Raw genomic sequence first — 17,859 nt, 5'->3', positions numbered from 1 at the left:
ATGCTGCGTTCTTATTACAGATCCCTTTAAACGCGACGAAACGGCGCGAAGTCGCGACACGTTGCGGTGCATTTCAAATCGTATCTTTGTGGCCACGTTACAGATATCTATATCAACTGCGTGCCACGTTCGCGTGGCCATCGTGTTGTTTCAACCATCGCGTTGGACCATTAAATTATGCCAACAGTCAGGCGATGTGCTTTTTGAGTTCTACGACGATATGATTTAAAGTTGCATTTAAGTTAGAAAATCATTAAAAAGATAATATCAGTGATAAAAAATTGTGATGCGTTATATTACTGTAATTTTTATTGCAGATATAATTTTGAATTGTACACGATTTTAAAATATAAAATGCGATTTGAATAACGTGTCATTTCATGCCGCAAACTCAATTTTGCGTTATATGAAATTTTTAATTTTGTGTAATTTGAAATTAATGTAATGTATAATGAAATTTTTAAAAGTTGTTTTTTTGAAAAGAAAAAAAAAGATGTACACAGCTATAGAAAAATTACTAGTGGAACTTTTTTTCTATAAGTATTTAATGAATGAATATTTTTTACAATTGCGATTTAAATGATATGTAATTTTAAATTTTGATTAAAACGATTGAAATCTAATGAAATTTTTAGAGTCACTTTGAAAAAGAAATATACAGACAAAATATACAGTCATACAAAAATTACTCATGGAATTATTTTTATTTTATTTTCTATAAATAATAAATGAATATTTTTTTATAAATACGACCTTAAACTATAGCTATGATTGTTAATTGCAGGCTTGATTTTAACGGGCCAATTCTGTAATCTTAATAATGTTATCGTATCATTGTGCAGGTTTTTTGCACTATGTAATAGCTATGCAACGATATAATAACATTGTTAATGTTACGGAATCAATCGGTAAAACGCGTGCAATTTTGTAATATAAAAATTATTCGTGAAGATTACAATTCACAAGGCACAATTTTTTTAATCGCACTTCTCTATCCGTAACGATTTGGAAGAAGTATGAATTTTAAGAGAAATGAGTCAAATTTGTTTGTTGTTTGAATACACGTTTTGTACTTGTGTTTAGAAATATTATAAACAGGCGTCTGATATTCGAAGACTTTCTTTAAACGTCGGCGCTTTTCGAGTTACACTCAGACGCAAGTCAGCAGAGGAAATATAATACATTAAAATGTATCACCTTGTCATTAAATTTGTAAAACGACAAACAACAGTAGGGGAAAGTAGATAAATTGTACGCACCTAAGGGAAATTTATCGCAGTAAAATGATTTTTGAAGTTGAAATCGATACGAGTACAGAAATAGAAACTTTAAACATTTTTCTATCATTATGTATTGTTATATTGAACAATTTTTTATTTGGTAATGCTGTATTCAGCAAAAAGAGGCAAGTGGATAAACGAAAAAGTTTCTCGCGCCTTGTGTAATTGTACGTGCGATCCACTACGGACTTGATTTGATAAAAAAATAGATTACTCAAAAACTATTTAATTAAATGTAACAAACAATAGCTCAAAAATGCACTCTTGTTAGGTATTGCAAGATTAAATGAATAAATTAAAAATACAGACTTATTGCCTTATTTTCTGAACGCTGAAATCGCAACAAATATCATGTGTGTGTGTGTGTGTGTGTGTGTGTGTGTGTGTGTGTGTGTGTGTGTGTGTGTGTGCGCGCGCGCGCGCGCGTGCGTGTGTGCGTGCCTGCATTCGTGCGTGAGTGCGCGCGCGCGCGCGCGCGCGCGCGTGTGTATGTGTGTGATTTTACTTTTTCTTATTTTTTTATTTTTTAACTACGTTTTTAATATATAACCTATGGTTATATATTAAAAAAACTACTTTCAGCCTACAAATATCGCCGTGATATAATCTTTATTCATCGGGAAGATGCCAAACCAGGAAGCGTACAATTACTCAGTGCGTACAATAACTTTGCTTTCCCCTACGATGATACGACATAGGATAATATAATATATAAAATATATTTAAATGCTTATAGAGCTTAATTACACTATAAAATTATGCTTTCTCTTGTTCTTTTCTTGTTTAACGTAAAAGATCGCACCGCAATTACGCTGTAATTATAAGCTCAGTTGATAATTGTGAGCGATGTTAGTGAAGCTTTTACTACAACACATTGTCAACGTAATGAGACGTAACATTTCTAATTTCGCGGTATAAATTAATTATATATTACATATATATATATATATATATATATATATATATATATATATATATATATGTATATATAGTAGAGTGTCCCAGAAACAAGTATAAAACTTGTCACGAGGAGATAGAAGGGATTTACATTACATATATAATAACGTAGTTATTATGTATGTACAGGACATTCAGCAATTGGTGGGAGAAAACTTAAGTGGTGATAAAACAAGATAAAAATCAAGACTAATCAAATTCCGATTAAGGCTTCGTTCTTTAATTGTAAATATTTAAATATTCATATGTCTTAGACAATAATATGTATGAATATTTAAATATTTTCATTAAAGTAAGAATAATATACAATTTCAGTGGCATCATTTTTTAATAAAAATGTCTACATAATTACGTGCTTTAAATTTTATTATACGAACGTTTAAACATTTATAATTAAAAAGTGAAATTTTAATCGCAATTTTGTAATACTTGATTTTTGTCTTATCATTTTTGTTTTATCATTTAGAATTACTTTTAAGTTTTCTTCCATTTGTTTCCGAGCCCTGTATACAACATAAATATATATAACATCTAGCTGCGTATATTATTATAGCTTCTAAGAACGTATATTAGCTACAAGGATATTATCAGTTTTGGCGGCGCGGCGACCACACCGATGCGCAGTGCTGCTCCAATCGGTCGGTGGGACGAAACACCGCGAAGTCGCGACACAAGTTTTTGATGCGCTTGAATGTTTCGAGTGTGTTGAAAATGAAGTTAAGTTTTGGATGTTCGTATCAACTGCGTGCCGCATTCGCGTGGCCATCGTGTTGTTTCAACCATCGCGTCGGACCATTGAATTATGCCAACAATCAGGCGATGTGCTTTTTGAGTTCTATAACAATATGATTTAAAATTGCATTTAAGTTAGAAAATAATGAAATAGATAATATCAGTAATAACAAATTGTGATGCGATATATTACTGTAATTTTTATTGCAGATATAATTTTGAATTGTGCACGATTTCAAAATATAAAATGCGATTTGAATCGCGTGTCATTTCATGCCGCAAATTCAATTTTGCGTTACGTGAAATTTTTAATTTTTTATGATTTGAAATTATTATAATGTTTAATGAAATTTTCAAAAGTTTTTTTTTTGGAAAGAATGAAATTGGATGTACACAGCAATAGAAAAATTACTAGTGGAACTCTTTTCTTTGTAAGTATTTAATAAATGAATATTTTTTTACAAGTACGCTTTGAATTATATGCGATTTTAAATTTTAATTAAAACGATTGTAATATTACGAAATTTTTGAGTCACTTTAAAAAAGGAATAAAATACATTTAATAGCAACATGAAAGGATCACCTATTCTGACTCCAAAAAATAGGCGTAATTCAAGAAAGGGTAACTTTTTCAAAATTAATCGTAAAAAAATGTTAAAAAAAGCATTTTACAGCTTGATATCTCTAGTTTTGAGATTGATAAGTCATTAAACAATTTACAGATTGTTTACGAAGTTACGCAGATTCAAATAGAGTTGCGTCAAATCTCTAAATTTTTTAAAAACTTTGCAAAGCTCGAATCCGTAACGTGAAATAAAAATTGCACGCAAATGCAGTTTACAGTATTTGAAAGCGTGAATCTTTACCTTTAATTTGCGTATTTATTGAGCGTTGTACGAGTTTTTTTTACTGAGTTATTTAGCACTGAAGCAAAAATGGGTTTCTTTTGTCAATGTTGAATAATTCGGTAAATAAAAATCGTACAACGCTCAACAAATACGAAAATTGAAAGTAAAGATCCACGCTTTCGTACGCTGTAAACTGCATTTGCGTGCAATTTTTAATTCACGTCAAATAAACTCACAATATTTGTAACATATTTTGTCGCATCATTATTTTTTATCCATATATCTCCGTAAAAAATCAATATATGTTTTCAAAGTCGATATTAAAAGTATGTAGAAACGTCAAGCTCTAAAATGCGTTTTGAAACATTTGATTTATCATTTTTGTTGATTTATCATGTTACACTCACTTTGAGAGAGTAACTATAGATGATCCTTTAATTTTGCTGTTCAACGCTCACTTAATTTTTGTTAAATTTGATATTTGTACTTTGTAAAAAGAAAAATTGTAAAACGATCTTCCTGGGCTCATTTTAAAGGGCGAAGCCTTTCGATTATTTAAGTTGATTTTTCTCAAAGATTTTTTCACACGGAAATATAGTAAGAAATTTAAGAAGAATTTAAAAAAATCAAAATTTTCCGAAATTTAAACAAATTTAGGAAGTTGCAAATTTTTTGCCATTCAAATTAGCACGAAGTTAAAAGTTTAAATACCTTTTAGAAAGATTTATGAATTAAAAGCAATCCACGATATTTTTGATGTTTTATTGCATTATGAAAAATTTTTCATCTTGCAAATTTCTGATTTTTAAAAATCTTTCTTGAATTTCTTCCTTCATTTATTAGTGTAAAAGAATCTTTGAGAAAAATCAACTTCAATAATCAAAAGGTTTTGTCCTATAAATAAGCCCTAGAAGATGGTTTTACAATTTTTTTTTAATATTGATGTTTAAATATTGACATCAGCAAAGATTAAGTGAGCGTCAAGAAAAAAATTAAAGGAACATCTACAGTTACTCTCCAAAAATGAGTGTAACATAGTAAATCAACAAAAATGATAAATTGAATATTTAAAATGCATTATACAGCTTAATATTTCTACATATTTTTAATATTGATTTTGAAAACATACTGATTTTCTACGGAGCTATACGGATAAAAATAAAAATGCCACAAAATTTGTTACGAATTTTGCGAGTTTATTTGACGTGAAATAACAATTCCACAAAAATGCGGTTTATAGCAATCAAAAGCGTGAATCTTTATCTTTAATTTGTTGAGCGTTATACGATTTTTATTCACCAAATTATTTAACATTGAAGCAAAAGAGGCCATTTTTTCTTCAGTGTTGCATAATTCAGTGAAAAAAAAATCATACGCTCAGCAAGTACGCAGATAAAAGTAAAGATTCACGCCTTTGAATGCTGTAATCCACGTTTGCGTGCAATTTTTATTTTATGTTTTCTTTTATTTCATGGAACTTTGCAAAGTTTGTAAAAAATTTTAAGATTTGGCGCAGCCCCATTTAAATTCGCGTAACTTCGTAAACAATCTGTAAATCGTTTAAACTCACAACTCAATTACAAAACTAGAGATTTCGAGCTTTAAAATGCTTTTTTAACGTTTTTTTTACGATTATTTTTGACAAAGTTGCACTCTCTTAAATTATGTCTATTTTTTGGAGTCAGAATAGATGATCCGCTCATATTACTGTGTATATACAGTCACACAAAAATTACTCATGGAATTATTTTTATTTTATTTTCTATAAATAATAAATGAATATTTTTTTATAAATGCAATTTTAAGCTGTAGCAGAAAGGAACCTCTCCCAGCAGAGAGGTTTCACTGTGTCTGTAGTTATGATTGTTAATTGCAGGTTTGGTTTTAAACGATTCCTGGGAAATGATAATGGAATCGATGTCAAATTGACATCAATTTGACGTCGAAATCATTTCGATATTGATTTGATATAGGTCATTTCTCGTTAAGTACTAAAAGGATGTTAATATCATTTATTAAATGTTTTATATACGTTGATATTGACATCGAAATGGCATCGAAATTTGAACATCTTAACATCGATGTTGACGTCAAATTTGATCTTATTTTGACCGTCAAAATGACATCAATTTGATGTTGATTCGACCTATCATTTTGCCCTGGGGTATTATATATACGCAATAAAAACGATTATTATAAACGTATATTGCACTAACGTATAAAAACCGTTTTACCTATATACATATCTGCCATATACCTATATCTGTTTTATACTATACTTGCATTTAATAAACGTATATAAAACGATCCAGTTCTTATTGGGTTTATCGTGGAAAATCGACTAATAATCATTTACATATTAACTATTAAAAGTAATGTGCTGGTGATTATTGAAAATAATCTGATTAATGGAATCGATAATCATTTTACAAGAGAACTATTGGGGAATGATTATTGCAAACAATCTGACTTGGAATTAATAATCACTACAATTAAAAACTATTGAGCAGTAGTTATTGCAAATAACCTGATTATAAAATCAATAATCATTCCATAAAAGAACTATTGGGGAATGATTATTGAAAATAATCTCATTATGAAATCAATAATAACTCATTCAAAAACTATTAGGAAATGATTATTGCGAATAATCCAATTATTGGAAGCTACATAATCACTATTAGAAAATGAATAATCATTATTGTAAGTCAATAGTGATTATTGGCTTTCCAATATTTCATTTTTGTAAGGGAATGTCTAAAACGGCACAACTTTAATCCTTAAACACATAAGTGGGTCTGAGAGACCCCATGTGAAGCTTCGAACGCTTGTTGTGTCAAGACGGAATGAGATAGGAGGTTTGGATCAGGACGTAAAAACAGTTTGAATTCTCCTCTTTCGATTGATATGGTTGATCAACTTTTTTGGTCAACTAAAATTCGAACGGCACTGCAGCAAAGTTTTGTTAGAGTCAATGCGATCCATATAGTGTGTGAATGAAACTTTTTTGTGAGTAATCTTACGTAAAAAAACTGGATAAAACACGATCAAACAGGTCCGTTCGCGTATATTACTCTGTCTAAAGTTAAAATACTATACCCAGATAACATTATTTCGGGCGCCACACTGAGATGATGTTATTTCTAGATATCGTGAAAGTACCGTTTAGGTAATTCATCTGCAAAATGAAAAAATTGAAAAAATATAAAAATATATTGTATTTTTTGAAAAAATATAATGATGTTGAAGCTAGCAGCGGATTCGCAGCAGCAGATTCGTCAAAGCAGGGATTCTCATTCAAAATAAAATACATAAGAAACTTTGACATATAAAGGCAAACTAGCAAGTAACTGCACAAAATACACTTATACGCTTCTAAATAGATCAGACTATCCAGAACAATTAACAAAAATGCGCAGGTTTACTAAATTGTTTAAATTATATAACGAGTTATTGCAGAAACAAGGGAAGGAAGCCTCGGTCGGGGCTGCAAATTTTTTTAGAACATCTTTATAGCCTTCTAAATCAATCTCGACTAGTAAGAAAAATTAAAAAAAATGCGCACGCTTACGAAAAATTATTTAAACAATATAAAATTTATTGCAAAAACAGGAAAACGAAGTCTCGGTCGGGGCTGCAAATTTTTTTAGAACATTATTGTAGGCTTCTAAATCAATCCCGACTAGCAAGAAAAATTAAAAAAAATGCGCACGCCTACGAAAAATTATTTAAACAATATAAAGTTTATTGCAAAAACAGGAAAACGAAGTCGCGGTCGGGGCTGCAAATTTTTTTAGAACATCATTATAACCTTCTAAATCAATCCCGACTAGCAAGAAAAATTAAAAAAAATGCGCACGCCTACGAAAAATTATTTAAACAATATAAAGTTTATTGCAAAAACAGGAAAACGAAGTCGCGGTCGGGGCTGCAAATTTTTTTAGAACATCATTATAACCTTCTAAATCAATCCCGACTAGCAAGAAAAATTAAAAAAAATGCGCACGCCTACGAAAAATTATTTAAACAATATAAAGTTTATTGCAAAAACAGGAAAACGAAGTCGCGGTCGGGGCTGCAAATTTTTTTAGAACATTATTGTAGGCTTCTAAATCAATCCCAACTAGCAAGAAAAATTAAAAAAAATGCGCACGCCTACGAAAAATTATTTAAGCAATATAAAGTTTATTGCAAAAACAGGAAAACGAAGTCGCGGTCGGGGCTGCAAATTTTTTTAGAACATTATTGTAGGCTTCTAAATAAATCCCGACTAGCAAGAAAAATTAAAAAAAATGCGCACGCCTACGAAAAATTATTTAAACAATATAAAGTTTATTGCAAAAACAGGAAAACGAAGTCGCGGTCGGGGCTGCAAATTTTTTTAGAACATTATTGTAGGCTTCTAAATCAATCCCAACTAGCAAGAAAAATTAAAAAAAATGCGCACGCCTACGAAAAATTATTTAAACAATATAAAGTTTATTGCAAAAACAGGAAAACGAAGTCGCGGTCGGGGCTGCAAATTTTTTTAGAACATCATTATAACCTTCTAAATCAATCCCGACTAGCAAGAAAAATTAAAAAAAATGCGCACGCCTACGAAAAATTATTTAAACAATATAAAGTTTATTGCAAAAACAGGAAAACGAAGTCGCGGTCGGGGCTGCAAATTTTTTTAGAACATCATTATATCCTTCTAAATAAATCTCGACTAGTAAGAAAAATTAAAAAAAATGCGCACGGCTAATAATTGTTTTAATTATATAACGAGTTATTGCAGAAACAAGGGCTTGGTCGGCGCTGGAAATTTATTAGCAATCATATTAAGGTTGCTTGCTTGCGCCGTATAGGAATATAATATTGTCATTATAGAAAAGAAATAGTATGATTTCCCAATTTTCTACTTGAATGTAAATTATAGATCAGAAATATAATTTGACTGCTAAACATACATATTGTTCTCTCTCTTTGCGCTACCCAAGACCAACCAACGAGGGGGTGGCGAGAATATGGTCTCTTTTATTGTTTTGTTTTTACTGTTTGTAAATGTTAAAATTTTTTTGACTTTTTTATATTAAAATTTATTTGCGTTTTTGGTATTAGAATTTTTTTTCTTTTTTAGTTTTTGCAATAAATTTTATATTGTTTAAATAATTTTTCGTAGCCGTGCGCATTTTTTTTAATTTTTCTTGCTAGTCGGGACTGATTTAGAAGGTTATAATGATGTTCTAAAAAAATTTGCAGCCCCGACCGCGACTTCGTTTTCCTGTTTTTGCAATAAACTTTATATTGTTTAAATAATTTTTCGTAGGCGTGCGCATTTTTTTAATTTTTCTTGCTAGTCGGGATTGATTTAGAAGCCTACAATAATGTTCTAAAAAAATTTGCAGTCCCGACCGCGACTTCGTTTTCCTGTTTTTGCAATAAACTTTATATTGTTTAAATAATTTTTTGTAGGAGTGCGCATTTTTTTTAATTTTTCTTGCTAGTCGGGATTGATTTAGAAGGTTATAATGATGTTCTAAAAAAATTTGCAGCCCCGACCGCGACTTCGTTTTCCTGTTTTTGCAATAAACTTTATATTGTTTAAATAATTTTTCGTAGGCGTGCGCATTTTTTTTAATTTTTCTTGCTAGTCGGGATTGATTTAGAAGCCTACAATAATGTTCTAAAAAAATTTGCAGTCCCGACCGCGACTTCGTTTTCCTGTTTTTGCAATAAACTTTATATTGTTTAAATAATTTTTCGTAGGCGTGCGCATTTTTTTTAATTTTTCTTGCTAGTCGGGATTGATTTAGAAGGTTATAATGATGTTCTAAAAAAATTTGCAGCCCCGACCGCGACTTCGTTTTCCTGTTTTTGCAATAAACTTTATATTGTTTAAATAATTTTTCGTAGGCGTGCGCATTTTTTTTAATTTTTCTTGCTAGTCGGGATTGATTTAGAAGGTTATAATGATGTTCTAAAAAAATTTGCAGCCCCGACCGCGACTTCGTTTTCCTGTTTTTGCAATAAACTTTATATTGTTTAAATAATTTTTCGTAGGCGTGCGCATTTTTTTTAATTTTTCTTGCTAGTCGGGATTGATTTAGAAGCCTACAATAATGTTCTAAAAAAATTTGCAGTCCCGACCGCGACTTCGTTTTCCTGTTTTTGCAATAAACTTTATATTGTTTAAATAATTTTTCGTAGGCGTGCGCATTTTTTTTAATTTTTCTTGCTAGTCGGGATTGATTTAGAAGGTTATAATGATGTTCTAAAAAAATTTGCAGCCCCGACCGCGACTTCGTTTTCCTGTTTTTGCAATAAACTTTATATTGTTTAAATAATTTTTCGTAGGCGTGCGCATTTTTTTTAATTTTTCTTGCTAGTCGGGATTGATTTAGAAGGTTATAATGATGTTCTAAAAAAATTTGCAGCCCCGACCGCGACTTCGTTTTCCTGTTTTTGCAATAAACTTTATATTGTTTAAATAATTTTTCGTAGGCGTGCGCATTTTTTTTAATTTTTCTTGCTAGTCGGGATTGATTTAGAAGCCTACAATAATGTTCTAAAAAAATTTGCAGTCCCGACCGCGACTTCGTTTTCCTGTTTTTGCAATAAACTTTATATTGTTTAAATAATTTTTCGTAGGCGTGCGCATTTTTTTTAATTTTTCTTGCTAGTCGGGATTGATTTAGAAGGTTATAATGATGTTCTAAAAAAATTTGCAGCCCCGACCGCGACTTCGTTTTCCTGTTTTTGCAATAAACTTTATATTGTTTAAATAATTTTTCGTAGGCGTGCGCATTTTTTTTAATTTTTCTTGCTAGTCGGGATTGATTTAGAAGCCTACAATAATGTTCTAAAAAAATTTGCAGTCCCGACCGCGACTTCGTTTTCCTGTTTTTGCAATAAACTTTATATTGTTTAAATAATTTTTCGTAGGCGTGCGCATTTTTTTTAATTTTTCTTGCTAGTCGGGATTGATTTAGAAGGTTATAATGATGTTCTAAAAAAATTTGCAGCCCCGACCGCGACTTCGTTTTCCTGTTTTTGCAATAAACTTTATATTGTTTAAATAATTTTTCGTAGGCGTGCGCATTTTTTTTAATTTTTCTTGCTAGTCGGGATTGATTTAGAAGGTTATAATGATGTTCTAAAAAAATTTGCAGCCCCGACCGCGACTTCGTTTTCCTGTTTTTGCAATAAACTTTATATTGTTTAAATAATTTTTCGTAGGCGTGCGCATTTTTTTTAATTTTTCTTGCTAGTCAGGATTGATTTAGAAGGTTATAATGATGTTCTAAAAAAATTTGCAGCCCCGACCGCGACTTCGTTTTCCTGTTTTTGCAATAAACTTTATATTGTTTAAATAATTTTTCGTAGGCGTGCGCATTTTTTTTAATTTTTCTTGCTAGTCGGGATTGATTTAGAAGGTTATAATGATGTTCTAAAAAAATTTGCAGCCCCGACCGCGACTTCGTTTTCCTGTTTTTGCAATAAACTTTATATTGTTTAAATAATTTTTCGTAGGCGTGCGCATTTTTTTTAATTTTTCTTGCTAGTCGGGATTGATTTAGAAGCCTACAATAATGTTCTAAAAAAATTTGCAGTCCCGACCGCGACTTCGTTTTCCTGTTTTTGCAATAAACTTTATATTGTTTAAATAATTTTTCGTAGGCGTGCGCATTTTTTTTAATTTTTCTTGCTAGTCGGGATTGATTTAGAAGGTTATAATGATGTTCTAAAAAAATTTGCAGCCCCGACCGCGACTTCGTTTTCCTGTTTTTGCAATAAACTTTATATTGTTTAAATAATTTTTCGTAGGCGTGCGCATTTTTTTTAATTTTTCTTGCTAGTCGGGATTTATTTAGAAGCCTACAATAATGTTCTAAAAAAATTTGCAGCCCCGACCGCGACTTCGTTGTCCTGTTTTTGCAATAAACTTTATATTGTTTAAATAATTTTTCGTAGGAGTGCGCATTTTGTTTAATTTTTCTTGCTAGTCGGGATTGATTTAGAAGGCTATAAAGATGTTCTAAAAAAATTTGCAGCCCCGACCGAGGCTTCCTTCCCTTGTTTCTGCAATAACTCGTTATATAATTTAAACAATTTAGTAGACCTGCGCATTTTTGTTAATTGTTCTGGATAGTCTGATCTATTTAGAAGCGTATAAGTGTATTTTGTGCAGTTACTTGCTAGTTTGCCTTTATATGTCAAAGTTTCTTATGTATTTTATTTTGAATGAGAATCCCTGCTTTGACGAATCTGCTGCTGCGAATCCGCTGCTAGCTTCAACATCATAAAAATATACATATACATATGTATAATAACGTAATTATTATGTACAGGATATTCAGCAACAGATGGGAGAAAACTTAAGTGGTGATAAAATAAGATAAAAATCAAGAATAATCAAATTACGACTAAGGCTTTGTTTTTAAATTGTAAATACTTACATATTCCTATGGCTTGGACAATTATATATGTGAATTTTTAAACATTTTCATAATTACAAAATCAAGAATAATATACAATTTTGATGGCATTATTTTTTAATTATTATATCTACATATTTACGTGTTTTTCAACATTTTTTTATATGAATGTTTAAACATTTATAATTAAAATTAAAATTTTAAAATTTTGTTTTTTTGGATTTTTGTCTTATTTTATTGTTTAGAATTACACTTTGTAAATTTTCTCCCATTTGTTTCCAAACTCTGTATACAACATAAATATATATAACATCTAGGTACATACATATATTATTATAGTTTAGAAGAACGTATATTAGCTATAAAAATGTCATCAATTTTTAAAATTTGATTAACGCTGTTTTGTGCGAATTTTTAATATTATCATATTATTTGAGTCAATATGATCAAAAATGATTAAAAAAGTAAACAATATTCGCAGAAAAAAACTTGCATTAATTGATGAAATTATCAGAACGCTATATCTTAAACATTATTTTTTAAATAAAATATTAATAAAAAAGTAAAATTTCTTTTTTATTTAAAAAGAACGCTATAGAACAACAGGATTAATGTTCACCAAATAATGATGAAATCTGATTTTAAAATGTAACTATAAGTAAAAATTTAATTTTTAAACTGCATTTCTGACTGTATGTATATAAATACGTTCCAAAAAAATTTTTTCTAAAAGTCAACACTTTATACAAATCTTTTACGTGCATGTTACTCACTCTGCAAATTGGTCTGAATTTCGGCCATATGTCTCTAATCATTTTTGAAGGATTTGTAAGGTTTCCAATTTTGACTGTGCCCCCATATACATCTTTTATGCAGCTTATCAAACATCCATGCGTCAGATGCACCCCTGTTATAATCTCATTCGATGAGCCAATGGAATAAGATTTTACCAATTTGAAACCGTTCTTTGGATTTAGCACGTGCACTTCGCCGTACGTGTCTCCAACGCAAACCCAATCCTTTTGCATGCTCATGCATGTGGCTTCATTTGGAAACTAAAATATATATTCGCGATATAATAATAGTATCTGTTTTAATATTAACGACATTAGGAAACCTTAAAATAAATTATGGACATTTTTTTATTAAAATATATTTTTGAATAATGAAATACTTTCATACATAATTAAATATACAGAATGTTTCTTAAAAAGTGCCCCTAATTATATAGCGTTATTCCTTGCTAAAACTGAGTCAAAAAGTCCTGAACCATTTTTTTCTATAATACTTAATAAAGCGGTAATTATTAAATCAAGTTAATCCAGTTAGCGCCGTACTTTAAAAAGACATACGTCAGTGAACCGCGCGCCTGATAGTGTATGTGAGCGCTCGCCGTTATGTTGTTAGTTGCCTCTGCAACTTCACCGTATGTCTGTTTAAAGGACGACGTTGAGTGGATTAGTTTTACTTAATAATTATTGCTTTATTAAGCATTATAGAAAAAAAATATTTCAGGTCTTTTTGACTCAGTTTTTAGCAAGAAATAACGCTATATAATTAGTGAGCGCTTTTTAAGATACATCCTATCAAGGCGTATATCAAGGTGCTACAAATTTTTTTTGTTATTAACACACCAAAATAACAATTTTGTTCAAGTACTTAAAAACTTAGTTTTAGATACAGATCTGAAAATAATTTTGTTAAACTAAGATTATGCAGTATGTAATGTTACACAAAGATTTGACATTTTAATTTGCGTCTTGCACAATTATTTTGATATCAGCAAACTAACAAAATTATTTTGAGATTTTTATACAGATAAATTACAAAAAAAGAAATTCATTTTTCACCGTGATGAAATCATCCTTTGTTTTCTTCATTTTGGTGTGAATTTTAAATGTCCACAAAAATTTGAAATTATATAAAACTAATTTAAAAATCTAATAATAACTTGTCAATAATATTTGAAATTTTGCTTTTTTTGAGGATCTTAAATATATGGAATAAAATTACTGTAATAGACTTCATAATCTTCCCAGCCCTTTGATCCCAAACCGACATCCTTTGGTTGAGAGACAAGATGTATTCCGAGTCCATAGCGAGCTTAATCACGGGTCCGTCTTTCAGCCGGTACTTCGTAATCGGCTTGGGTCCCAATCTCGAATCGAACACGAATATGCTCCCGCGTTCCGAGCCTGTCGCAAAGAGAGACTGCATCGGACCCGACGACATGCATTTCGCGCAATTTGGTTCATTCCTAGAATGTTTGATGTTGATGGAAAACGATACATAAATGATAAATTCCCGCGGATACCGATAAATTTCGATCTATAGAATTGCGTTTCCGAATCATCTGTCGACAAGTGAGATACAGAATGTCATGGTATCTGCATTTTAAATAATTTATTTTTTTTATCGCGAAGCGACCGAAACAAGTAGTTTCTTGTTATCACGTACGTGTTGTATGTTGTTAGCTGGACGAAGCCGGTATCCGTAAGCATAAACGACTTGACGGTCTGGTCCCAGCTGCAACTGTAGATCGTGTTGTCTATCGCCGTCAGATCCAAGATTTCTGTGTGATGCACAAAATCTATGCGATCGTGGTTTGCAGAGATTTCGTGCGTAGTATCACACAACCCCCATATATAAGCCCTAATTTTGTGAGCTAAGCTCATCCTCGTGAGTAGCTCCTCGTGCGATGGAAGTTTCCAGTAAATCAGACTGTAATGACTCGCGGCTACTATACAAGTGGTTCCATCCTAAGCATTAAAATCGTCAGCATTATACTGTTGTCCACGAGAAGAAATATCCACTCAAGAACAGATTATATGAAAATAACATTAAAATACATCATGATTGATTGGAAAGTAACTTTTAATCCGAGATTGCTACTTATATCTTTCTGATGTTAATATTCTGAGTAAAAATTTACTCACAAAATTTAAAACTTTTTATGGATATTTTTCTGTTTATACGTTACAAGATATTAAAATAACTGCACCAACACTATTTTAATGTAAAAAGTTTTATTAAACATTATTTTAAATTATCAAAATTTCAAAAATAAAACTGTACTAAACTTTAATTAGCTGAAAATTTACCCATAGTAACACTCTAATAATAGTTAAAATAATTTTGTACCAAAGTTGTTTCTGAGTGATTTTTTACTTTAAATCCGAATCTATCATCAAAATTCCCAAATCCTATTTTAAAATAAAAAAATTTTTTTTAATATACAATATTATTTTTTTAATATACAATTTTATTGAATTTAAAAAACAAATCAGAATTATTGAATGTTTAATTCGTTTTTCTATATGAAAGTTATATAAATATTATAGACAAATTTTCATAATTCTGTAAATTCGTAGTCTTCCTGTGCAATGTGTTTTGTTTACGAACAATTATATATTGTTTATAACAGAAACAATTTGAATTAGTCTTACAAAATCTCCTCGGCATTTTTACGACATAAAATAAACTAAAATAATTGTGAGCAATATTTTTATAAATAAATGATGATACATTGTCAGTCAATAATCCCACTAACATTATATCTTAAAAATTCGATTTGATAGAATTTTTCTAGCTGCTGATTCGAACGTCACACCTCAAAATACGTTAAATAAAAGTTGTTTTCCTTTCTTGCACTAAAATTTTGGTCCGTTAAAGTATATTATTTTTCTGAAGAAATCTGCTCATTAAGTTCTAATTATTTGCCTTCATAAATAATTTTATTATAATAACTTATTTATTATAATAATTTATTAAATATTTTTATTAATTTTTTATTAAGGGGGCAGGACTCTTTAGAGGGTCAAATAATCGATTTTCTTAAATTGCATTTATGAAAGTACATACTTTTAAGAATCAACCCCTAAATTTTTATCAAAAAATTTGAAAAATTACGGAAATTATAATAGTTTTTTTGAAGCGGAAAAATGTTTACATGTAGTATTTCTTTTTAATTTTATTTCATTATTTTTCAATATAATAAATACACTTTACTTCAAAGTTTTTGATTAGCAATGCTTCTACCCAGAAATTAAAGAAGACTACTTTGTAGAATAATTTCTCCACTTTCCTAAAACATAAATGACTTAAGGGGACAGGACTCTGGACGGTTAAAAAAAGCCTATCTCTATGAATTTTTCTTACGGAACTATATGAGCGATTGATTTGAAATTTTGCACACATATTTATCTATGTTTTATTGTTAATCGGAAATTTTTCCAAGTAAAAATAATGAAAATTGTAATAATTATAGTATTGTTCGCGTGACGTGCCCGAGTGACGTCTCATGGTGACCATAAAATCTCGACACAGTTATTAGACAATAAATAGAAAAAGATTCTTAATCTACAGATATTTGGTTATCGTCGGAACCAGAATTATTAAAATCGAACTATTTTTAAAATAATTATTGGGTAAAAATAAATTTTAAAAAATTACTCAAAATTTTGAAAGTTTAACGTAAAAAAAATGAACCCAGTAATATAATTTAATTTTGCTAGTTTCAACGATAAAGAAAAGTGTTTCGAATATATAGGTAAAAGACAAATTCAATCGATTCATTAATTTGTCTGAAGTCAGAAAAACATTTCGAGAAAAATGCGTTTAAAGTTTTGAGTACAATTTACACACACACACACACACGCACACACACTTGGCGCCTTTTATTATCTTTTCTTTGAAAAGGTAATTTTGTACAGTAATATACTACATACGGGCATCCGTAGCATAGTATCGCTCGTAAAATTTTTGCCGAAAATTGCCATTTCATCCATGGAGTTGTAGTATCGTTCCCATACCGCTGTTTCTTTCTCGATTGCGACGTATAAAAATTTCATATATAGCTCGTCGGGTCTTTCTGAAATGAAAATGACTTCTCATATCAAAGAAATATAAACACGGAGAAAAGTTACGGTTGCCACAACTGAATAATAATGTTATTTTCTACCCATCAATAGAAAATAGTTGTGGAAAACATAGTACTCTGGAAGTGATCCCTATGGTTGCCCCAACCTTAATGAGGGTAGCTACATATGGATGCTACAATCGTAATAATATTGTTCCTGCAACCATAGTTACATATACTTTTCAGCAAATGTGCAATATAAAAAAAAAATTTTTTTTTACATTGATAGTAAGAAAGCCTTCTTTGGTCGTAGCTAGGTCTTAGTGCTTATATTTATTTATGTGATTTTATATACTTCTCCGAACTCAACCAGAATGTGCGCCGAATTAATTTTCGGTCATAACACAGCATGTCGAATAAGAATTAGTAATATCATTATATATATATTATATTAATTAATTTAATATAATACTTGATGCTGATTTGCATCTATATACCCATTCCCCCCTGAAAAAACTGTAAGAAATAACATATTTGTAATTTTTTTTTTTTAGTTTTTTAACAAATCTTATTATTCTTATAGCTTAATAATCTGTATTTATTGTTTTGCATATAAGATTCCTATTTCCCTAATTACAATTACGCATTATTTTACAATTTTTGAAAACCCATCGGCGCCGGCGGAATTCGAACCTAAAATCTTTGGAACAATAACCTAATACGCTAACTCTGAGTTAATCGTGTATTTGTGAAATCGTTAATAA

General features: G+C 30.2%; 1 protein-coding gene across 2 annotated transcripts in view; it reads right to left on the bottom strand.

Moving 5' to 3' along the window:
* Positions 1-2: 2 nt before the first annotated feature.
* LOC105200162 (F-box/WD repeat-containing protein mec-15) overlaps positions 3-17,859 on the bottom strand; it is a 32,490-nt gene continuing 14,633 nt past the window's right edge. The window contains exons 4-9 of one of the 2 annotated variants that reach the window (XM_039448801.1): positions 16,965-17,107; positions 14,695-14,996; positions 14,251-14,494; positions 13,011-13,292; positions 6,917-6,995; positions 3-210 (exon numbers count right to left, since the gene is read on the bottom strand). In XM_039448801.1, the coding sequence (XP_039304735.1) occupies positions 6,927-6,995; positions 13,011-13,292; positions 14,251-14,494; positions 14,695-14,996; positions 16,965-17,107 (1,040 nt within the window). In that variant the 3' untranslated portion in view covers positions 3-210; positions 6,917-6,926. The remainder of the gene's footprint in view (positions 211-6,916; positions 6,996-13,010; positions 13,293-14,250; positions 14,495-14,694; positions 14,997-16,964; positions 17,108-17,859) is intronic. The other variant, XM_039448800.1, reaches the window with a different exon arrangement.

This window comes from Solenopsis invicta, chromosome 4 (genome assembly GCF_016802725.1).
Source record: "Solenopsis invicta isolate M01_SB chromosome 4, UNIL_Sinv_3.0, whole genome shotgun sequence".
Classification (NCBI taxonomy): Eukaryota; Metazoa; Arthropoda; class Insecta; order Hymenoptera; family Formicidae; genus Solenopsis; species Solenopsis invicta.
The sequence above is the reverse complement of the archived record's forward strand: the minus strand, read 5'-3'. Positions and strand labels throughout refer to the sequence as shown.